The following is a 9,524-nucleotide window of genomic DNA, read 5'->3' as shown; positions in this document are numbered from 1 at the left end:
TTAAAAAAGTACTTACAACTATAAAAAAAATAAAACTGCACCCGCTCCTATTAATAATGTACGGTACCCGGCCTTTGATTGTGTTATGCATTGCAATCTCAGTCTCCTTATTTAGAGGTTTTACTAAGTTGGGCCAACCAAAAGAAAAGAGGAGTTCACGAACCTTCCAACCAAGGGTGGGAAGATGGGCCAACTATTAAGCCCAATAGAGGCGATTACCAAATCAATTTTAAAAAGAGAAAACTAAAAAGAAAACTAGTCTTATTAGTAATATGCTGGTGGAGTACTTGTCTATTTGCGGTCCTACTTTAAAAGTAGCAACATACATGTATTTCAATTTTGATAGAAAGACTTTTTCAGTATTTCATCGAACTCTGTGATCTGAACAAAAAAATAATAAACAGAAGTGAAAAGTCACTTGACAAAAACATACATGTATATATATACACAAGGCAAGTGACAAAGGAAGCAAGTAGATATATATAGGCTATTGCAAAGAAGAGAATGAGAGATCAAAAGGAGGGAACGACGCCGTATGCATTATCCGGTTGCGAAGAGAAGATCTGATCAACTTGGCCTTGCGAAGTTTTCCTCTTGGCAAAGCGGCCTTTGATTCTCGGCCTTGTTTCGGCATACGCCTTCCTTGATGCGTACCTTATCGTCTTTTCGAACTTGCGCGTCTTCTTCTTCTCCTTGTACCTCAGCACCCTCGCTTCTCGATCCATCGGGCTCAACTGAGTCGGGGCTTCGATCAAGGGGCTCGTGAATAGTTCGATAGTGCCTCGTTTGTCGCAGTGGGAGACCGACGCTTCGCATTTCATCGATGATGCTTCACTTGTGGATTCCGGGACTATCCCAATGTCCGTTGATACCTATTCTCAATAATCAACGTTTTCACTTAGCATTTCTTTTGATCAAAGTTCAATATTTTACATGCTATCATCCTAATAAATTTTGTTGTTTACATGCTCAAATGAAATGCAAGATCAGACAAAAAAAAGTGATTCGTCAACAAATATACCAATTTTCAAAAATCTTTATCGTTTAAATTTAATTTTGAGATTTTCTATTTCGACCAAAGGTGGATTACATACCATCTTCGTGGCAAAACGTGTCAAGACAATATGAGGAGTTATTTAGCTATAATTTCACAAACTTAAAATATTTTTGATTTTCCCCGAACATGAACTTTGAGATTTCTTATTTTTTCTCTCAATATATAATTTCAATCAATTTAAATTTATTTTATATATTCATTATTTTGACATAATTATGGCATCAAATTTCATTAGATATATATACACTTATGATTAATTATTTATTATTGAATCTCAAAATCCAAATTAATAAAGTAGATCTAGTAATACTTAGTAGGAATATATCATAAAGAGCATTGCAAAATGATATTTGGAGTAGAAAAGAAAAGGTAAAAAGTTAAAAATAGCAGAGGTGAAGAACTCACAGTATGAGTGAGTGATGCAGGATAAGTATATCCAGCTTCGTATCCCTTGTTGTGATAATCAACGGGAACGATGCTGTCGTCATAGCTGCTCCCTGCAGCAACACCGCAATGCCCCTGCTGATGCTGCTCATTGTTGTATGAATATCCCTCACTCAACTCATTGTAGTCCTCAAGTTCCAAATCCAAATACTCATCCAGAAACGACGGCGGCGGCCTCGCATCGCCATTCCTGATTGTATTCATCAGCAGCCACGATCCCGCCTCGTCTTCCTCGTCGCTGTAACCGTAAGGCATGGGCTGGACCGGGACGCGGTGGTGGCGGCACGCCAGCGGATTGGCCGAGTGGATTTCTGCGTCGCAGGCCTCGCACAGGGACGCCGAGTCGGCCTTGCACACCAAGGCCGCCGGGGCCCTCTCGCAGGCCTCGCACACCCCTACGCGGTCGTGCTGCGAGGCCGCCTCGTGGATGCGGGCGTCGCAGCTGCCGCAGAGGTACGCCTGGTCCGCGCGGCAGTAGACGGCCGACGCGGCCGAGCGGCAGGCGTCGCAGCTGCGGGCCCACTTGTTCACTGTTTCAGACTTCAGCATCGCACTTTTTTTTTTGAAATTTGATTGCTTTGTGTTTAGTTTTTTGATTATGTTGTGAGAGTTTGGGAGTTGAGGATTCCATTCATGTAAAGAGCTGGGAGACTACACGTGGCAGGTATTTAGTGGGTTGGAAAAACTGTTTAGTAATTTCGTGGCTATTATAAGTCGAGGTAGGACCTACGCCAGACTAAGATGTTTGCTGATGTGGCATAACAGACTGGAAGTGTTCAGTTTATTGATATAGTGCATCTAAAATAATTTTTCTAGGCTCATAAATGATTAGGAATAACATCGCTTTCTCTCTCTTTTATTTGAAAAATTGGAACATTAAGGCAATGCATGTGAACGTAAAGAAGTAGTGGGTGGTGTTACATATTTCAAATCACTTGGTCAAGAATAAAAAGTGTGGGAAAGCTATCCTGTTACAGTAGGAGCATGATGAGTCGGATAATAAGGTCAGCCAATGGGAAGATACCATATTGTGTAAGAAAAGAATTTAGAGTTAGCTGAATATAAATCTCAACCACGAGTTGAGACCTCTATACTATTTGTAACAATCTAAGCCACGTGAACTATTGGAGCCATCAATTGTCTCTCCACCGCACACTAAAATTCAAGTTTATCAAACACATATCTACTAGTATAACTGTATAATCATATACTATTATATTGTTTTATTCGCTTATTCAAGATTGAATAAAAGAGTAAAGAAAACGTTTCTCTCTAGTATTTTCACAGACTCTCAAATCAAAATTGCGTCCAAATCACGATTGATCTTACAATTAATATTTAATCTGTTATACATTACTTTAGTATTTGGTACATTAAATTATACTATTAGTCAAAGGGACGTGATCAAATGAAAACTCTAAATATTGTACAAACTTAAAACTATGATCTGGACCATTGAAAAATGTCAACAGATCACAAAAAAATATCAACAGGAAAATGTCAACAGAATTTCAATGGTAGTCAATGATTGATGTTGTATTGATATTGTATTGATACTGTGTTGACATTAAAATCTTGAAATTTTACACTGTGTTGATATTGTATTGAAATTGTGTTGAAGCTGTGTTAAAGAGTTTTGAGTTTGTACAATATATAAGTTTTCATTATATCACTGCCTACTAATTATACGCAAAAAAGTTAGATATATGACTTTTGAGCATCACCATATTTCGCTTGAGCTCTGGAACTACTTTTGAGTCTATCTGTTAAACTAGGAGTAGTATTTTTTTTACTCTGTTTCTTAAAATAATGAACTTTCTAATGTAAAAAAAAAAAATCTTTTCTAAAATGAGATGTATTCTCCAATAACAATATTTCAATCACATTTTCTTTTTATCTCTCTTACTTCATCAATTATATATTAAAATTTGCGCCCTTTCAAATCATATTTTCAAGAGACGGAGAAAGTACATGTCAATTCTGAGAATTAATTTACCATATAGACCTACACCGGGTCAAATTGAGAAGTGAGACCATTATTTTTTTTATAATTTTAGTAAAATATATATCCTATTTTTGAATTATTCAACTCTAATCAATAATCATTTTTATTAATAAATTAATAATAACTTTATAAAACCAATTATATACTTCCCCGTCTCATTTAAGATGTCCAATTTTTTTTTTTAGTTTGTTCAAGATGTCCACTCTCTGTATTTGGAAATAAATATCGCTTTACTCTTTCCTCATTAAAATAATCAATTTTTCCCTTTATTTATTCGACCAAACTTCTCAACAACATCTTAAGTGGGACGGATGAAGTACATGGTATGTAAGTAATAAATTCACAAAAGACAACAAAAGTTGAAGGCATCGGAAAATGTTAAAATAGAAAAAAAGCTAGATGTAGTACACCACTCTCTTCTAAAGTGAGACACCTTTGATATAAAATTATAATCATAACTTGTTTGATTAATTAATCTCCCGTTCGCATTGGCTACGATTGAATCGAATTAATGAGGATAATATAGACGGTAGTACTCCATATCCCTGACACGCAGTTAAAAAATGATAAAATGCTTTAAAATCTCCAACTCTTTCGAGCTCCCAAAAAAGGAGTAGATTATATTGTTTTCGATAACATTAAAAAAATGGAAATGTTTATGAAAATTTTCTGCAGGTAGAGTGAGTTTTAATATTTTTCCATCGCACCGTTTTATAAGATGATAAATCGATCGATTGGACACTATATATAGTAATTCATACTACTATTTTTTAATCAACTGCATCTTCAGAGCATATATGCTTGAAAAAATGAAATGCCTTAAAATAATAAAATATTATTATTTATTACTGTATTATTTATTTAATAGTATCCATAAAACTTCATGCCGGACTGTGTACCATGTCAAACGACCGAAGCGAAAAAACAAAAAATAAAACTATAGGGATTGTCTACAATTAAAGACATAATTATGGAGGGGGTATATATGTTGATCACTAAAATGGGTCAATTTTTGTTGACCGCATCCCTGACAGCATCCACTGCACCTTGTGCCTTGGCCTGTGCTTGATTTCCAGCCTGAAACACAATTTTAATTATTAAAAAATAATAGTAGTAGTACTAATTTATGGTAATAATTATAAATAAGGCAAGGAAATATTAATACTTCCTGGAGTGATTCCTTAGCGGATTGAGCAGCATTGCCGGCCTTCTCCAGGAGTTGGTTGCCCTTTTCCTGGGCTTGGCCCTTGGCCTCGCCGGCTTTGTAGCTTGCGCTCTCTGTGTTATTCATATTTTCTTGATTGAGAAGTTGTAGGAACAAAAGAATATGTTAATGTTGGTGGTTTGATTGAGGGGTGTGTGCAAACTAGTATTTATAGGTCGTGAGATTAGCGTCAAACTCGTGGCACCACATGTTAATATGCCAAATGCAATAATCTCAACCCTACTTCTCATTTTTGCTATAGATACTTTGTTTTGAAAAGTCATTTTAAGATGATCCGTGTTTATATGCCAAAATTGGGGAAGAAGGTTTTCGTTAGAAATAAAGGCCATAAAAATTGAGAAAATTTCCCAATAGCAGATATATTTAGGCTCCATAGATTATTGATTAAAAAAACTCATAGTTGGGCATACTTGCAATTATATGTTGGTACAATTATATATGTCACGTTAGGAGCAGTCAACCGAGCCACTATGGGTTCCTGGTATTTTGATTTTGGGATAGTGGCACCGATAGAATTTATATATGTCACGTTAGGAGGAGTCAACAGAGCCACTATGGGTTCCTAGTGTTTTGACTTTGGGATATTGACACCTAATATTATAGAACTTTCAAAAAATTGTATTTTTCTCATGAACTTTGAAATTGACAAATAATATCATGAACTTTACCATTAGTTTGTTACCCACAAATGAAAATTTCTGGCTATATTAATAGATTGAAAAACAAATTTTGAGGGTGTGCTTCAAGAAAACTTATTCTCAAATATTGAAAATTTTGAAAATCTCGAAGTTGTTGTCGAGAAATTATGAAAAAAATCTGTATCATGATATTATTTGCCGGAATTTTTTATTGGTGGTAAATAACACTCGGGGTAAAGTTCGTGATATTATTTGTCAATTTCAAAATTAATGGGAAAAAACCAACTTTTTGAAAGTTCCATGATATTAGATGTCAATATATCTCTTTGGCTTTTGAATACAAATCGATATACTATGTACTAGTAATGCTATCTTCGGCACATAATTTAAGAATACTATGTTAAATGGATGGTGAATAAAGTAAGATAGAATAAAGTAAGAGAGATAAAGAGATAGAATAAAGTAAGAGAGATAAAGAGAGTTACATTTTGCCAAAAATAGAAATGACACAATTATTTTGGAACTTTCCAAAATAGAAAAATGACTCAATTAATATGAAAAAAAAAAAGTATTAAACATTGATACTACAGATCGTGTAATAAATTATGGAAGTAGTGCACTGTGCACTTGATTAGGCCATTGGGCTCATTCACTTTTACACCAATTTAAGCTTTCTATTTTGATATATAATACTAAGGAATGTTATATTGCTAACTCAATATTTAATGGCTAACTACAATTAAATAATAGTTATTAGATATTCAAATTAAAGGCCTAGATCATCAACCCTGAAATGTCAATACGATCAATAAAAAACGTCAATAAGGCCATAAGATTAATTCAAAAAAATATCAATAGGGGTATTAATGTCAATTAACTACATGTTTAGTTATAACTAACTTTTAAAAGAAATCCCAAAACTTTAAATTCATATAACATATACTCCCTCCGTCCCACTTTAGGAGTCCCGGTTTACTCTTTTGGGTGTCCCACTTTAGGAGTCCCGGTTGAAATATTCCATAAATGGTATTAGGCCACACATTCCACTAACTCTTTTCCACTCACATTTTATAGGAGTATAAAACTAATATAAAAAATAAGACTCGCATTCCACTATACCATAAATGGGATGGAGGGAGTATCAAATTAAAGATAATTTTATAAGGATTCCAACGATATCCTACGTGCATATGTTCCGACGTCAAAATTTGAAAAAAATTTCAAAATTTTTTAATTTTTTCGTACAGCAGAAATGTCAACATACTATATAAAATATGTCAATATAATACATGTAGAATGTCAATATAAGCAATGAGTTAACATTCTTAAAGCATTGTGTTGATATTTTCAAAACACTATATTGACATTTTCATCCAAAATCCTAATTTGGAGTTTTTTTAATCTTTTTTTATTTTATTAATAAAAACGAAAATTACATGTGGCAAATTGTAGACCACGCGTTTTCTAAAATCCTATGGCCTTAAATTAGTTGTAGTTAGCAATTAAATGATGAGTTAACAATTGATCACTCCCCTATTAACAATTTATGTTTTTTTGTTTTAATATATTATAGGAGTATTAAATAAAGGGAGTGTTATATTACTAACTCAATACTTAATTGCTAACTGCAACTAAATAAAAGCCATTAGATATTCAAATTAAAGGCCTAGATCATCAACCCGAAAATGTCAATACGATCAACAAAAAAGTCAATAAGGTCATATGATTAATTCCAAAAAATATCAATAAGAGTATTAATATCAATTAACTACAAAATTAGTTATAACTAACTTTTAAAAGAAATCCCAAAACTTTAAATTCATATAACATACTCCCTTCGTCCCAAGATAAGTGACTTGTATTCCTTTCAGGGGTGTCCCACTATAAGTGACCTATTTCCATTTTTAGCAAAAAGTCATCTCTCTTACTTTATTCTCCACCTACTTTATTCTCTCTTCTCTCCTCTACTTTTCCCTCTCTCATATTTTACTCTCTCCACTTTAACTTATTTAAATACCATTCCTTAAATCCCGTGCCCAAAAGAAGTAGGTCACTTATCTTGGGACGGAGGGAGTATATCAAATTAAAAAGATAATTTTATAAGGATTCCAACGATATCCTACATACATATGTTCCGATGTCAAAATTTGAAAAAAAATTCAAAATTTTTTAAATTTTTTCGTACAGCAAAAATGTCAACATACTACTCCCTCCGTCCGCGAATAGGAGTCCCGGTTGGCCATTTTCATCCGTCCGCCATTAGGAGTCCTGGTTAGACATTTTATCTTGGGAGTATAAAAAATGACCTCACTTTTCCCTTAATTTAGAAGCTGCAATTAATTTTAATCCCACTTTGATTGCAAATAATAATATAAATGGGTCTCACATTCCACTATCACACACTTAAATTATTAAACTCAAACTTTTCTTAAAACCCGCACCCAACTCAACTGGGACTCCTATTCGCGGACGGAGGGAGTATATAAAGTATGTTAATATAATACATGTAGAATGTCAATATAAGCAATGGGTTAACATTCTTAAAGCATTGTGTTGACATTCTTAAAGCATTGTATTGATATTTTCGAAACACTATATTGACATTTTCATCCAAAACCCTAATTTGGAGTTTTTTTTTATCTTTTTCGATTTAATTAATAAAAACGAAAATTACACATGACAAATTGTAGACTACACGTTTTCTAAAATCCTATGACATTAAATTAGTTGTAGTTAACAATTAAATGATCAGTTAGCAATTGATCACTCCGCAAATAAAATGTACTAATGAATTGCATTAAATTTAAATTTTAATTGAAATTTGATTATATAAGTTTCATTATTTTCATAAAATTAATATTGTAGTAATTTATAGGAGGATTAAATTACACTAGTAAAATGTAGTATAGGAGCATCTCATCTACAATAGAAGACTAACGCACTTCCTAGCCACTGACTAGTGGCTTGGGTGTGGCGTTAGTCCACTATTGTGTAGGCTAACGCGGCGGACGAGCGGGTGAAGAATGAAAGGTCAGGCACGGACTAGCACGGGTAGCCGATCGCTAGTCCACTATTGTGTGGACGAGCGATCGACTAGTTGATTTATTAATTTTTTAAATTTATTTTGTTAATTTTTTCTAAAATAGTCTATTCAATTTTATTTTATTTTTTATGTTTTTTTTTCTAATTCATTTCGTTGTTGTTTTTGGTATTTCCTCCGTCCCATAAAAGTTGAGACAAAACTTTTAGGCACGGAGATTAAGAATTTATATTAAATAAATAGGAGAGATGAAAAAAATAGGAAAGATAAGAGAGAGTAAAGTAAATGATGAAATAAAAAAAAGAGTGATTAGATGTTTTGTCTTTTATTAAAAAAAATGACTTTAACTTTGTTAAGACGGACTAAAAAGAAATATTATAATTCAACTCTTTGGGATGAAGTGAGTATCTTTTATTTCGAGATATTTAGGAAATGACTAGGCTATTGCCTATTGGTAACTACTATACTCTTGCTAGTATATTTAGGAGTATTGCGTAAAACAGTTGTTTCAAATTTGAATTAGAGCACTCCCAATGGCGACGGCGAAAATCCGGCGATTTTTCGCCGGATATCGCCGACTTATCGCCGGCCATTGGGAGGAGTTCGGCGATTTTTCGGCGCGCTTTTTCTACCAGGGGGATATTGCCGATATCATGTATGCGTGCATCATCATGCATAACATGATCATCGATGATGAACACGAAGGCGTCCTCGACGTCACCAACGACCCAAGTGTTGCATCATCGAGTCACGGTGTCTCAACCGGGTCCGCCCGCCAGGGTGTACCGCACGACGAACATGAACGGTTCCAGGCGTTCATGGACATACACCAGAAGGAGGCCCATCAAGCACTACAACACGATATCATCGAAGAATTGTGGGCAAATAGAAACCGCGCCCACCGCCCTTGAATTTTTTTTTTGATTTTTTTTTTCCATTCGTGTACTTTTTTTTTTTTTTTTTTCTTCGTTGTAATGTGTACCCGTGTTTAATACAACTTTATTACTATTATTTGTTTTATCTTATAAATTAAATAAGCTAGCTTTATTATATATAAAAATAAAACAATTAAATTAGTGATGATGTAAAAATGAAATGTTGAGTTAGGGAGAAAT

At 33.9% G+C, this 9,524-nt stretch overlaps 2 protein-coding genes across 2 annotated transcripts; both read right to left on the bottom strand.

The window, feature by feature from the left end:
- Window positions 1–307: 307 nt before the first annotated feature.
- Window positions 308–2,092, bottom strand: LOC125193508 (zinc finger protein CONSTANS-LIKE 1-like). The gene is made up of 2 exons (XM_048091317.1): window positions 1,463–2,092; window positions 308–872 (listed from the first exon to the last, which is right to left on the bottom strand). The coding sequence occupies exons 1-2, from the start codon at window positions 2,048–2,050 to the stop codon at window positions 513–515; spliced, it is 948 nt and encodes a 315-aa protein (XP_047947274.1). The 5' UTR covers window positions 2,051–2,092; the 3' UTR covers window positions 308–512.
- A 2,233-nt stretch (window positions 2,093–4,325) lies between these two features.
- Window positions 4,326–4,838, bottom strand: LOC125192041 (stress-induced protein KIN2-like). Its single transcript, XM_048089495.1, has 2 exons — window positions 4,672–4,838; window positions 4,326–4,583 (listed from the first exon to the last, which is right to left on the bottom strand). Exons 1-2 carry the CDS (start codon window positions 4,795–4,797, stop codon window positions 4,512–4,514), a joined length of 198 nt encoding a protein of 65 aa, XP_047945452.1. The 5' UTR covers window positions 4,798–4,838; the 3' UTR covers window positions 4,326–4,511.
- Window positions 4,839–9,524: the final 4,686 nt, after the last annotated feature.

Source organism: Salvia hispanica, chromosome 6 (genome assembly GCF_023119035.1).
Source record: "Salvia hispanica cultivar TCC Black 2014 chromosome 6, UniMelb_Shisp_WGS_1.0, whole genome shotgun sequence".
In the NCBI taxonomy this organism is placed as follows: Eukaryota; Viridiplantae; Streptophyta; class Magnoliopsida; order Lamiales; family Lamiaceae; genus Salvia; species Salvia hispanica.
The sequence above is the reverse complement of the archived record's forward strand: the minus strand, read 5'-3'. Positions and strand labels throughout refer to the sequence as shown.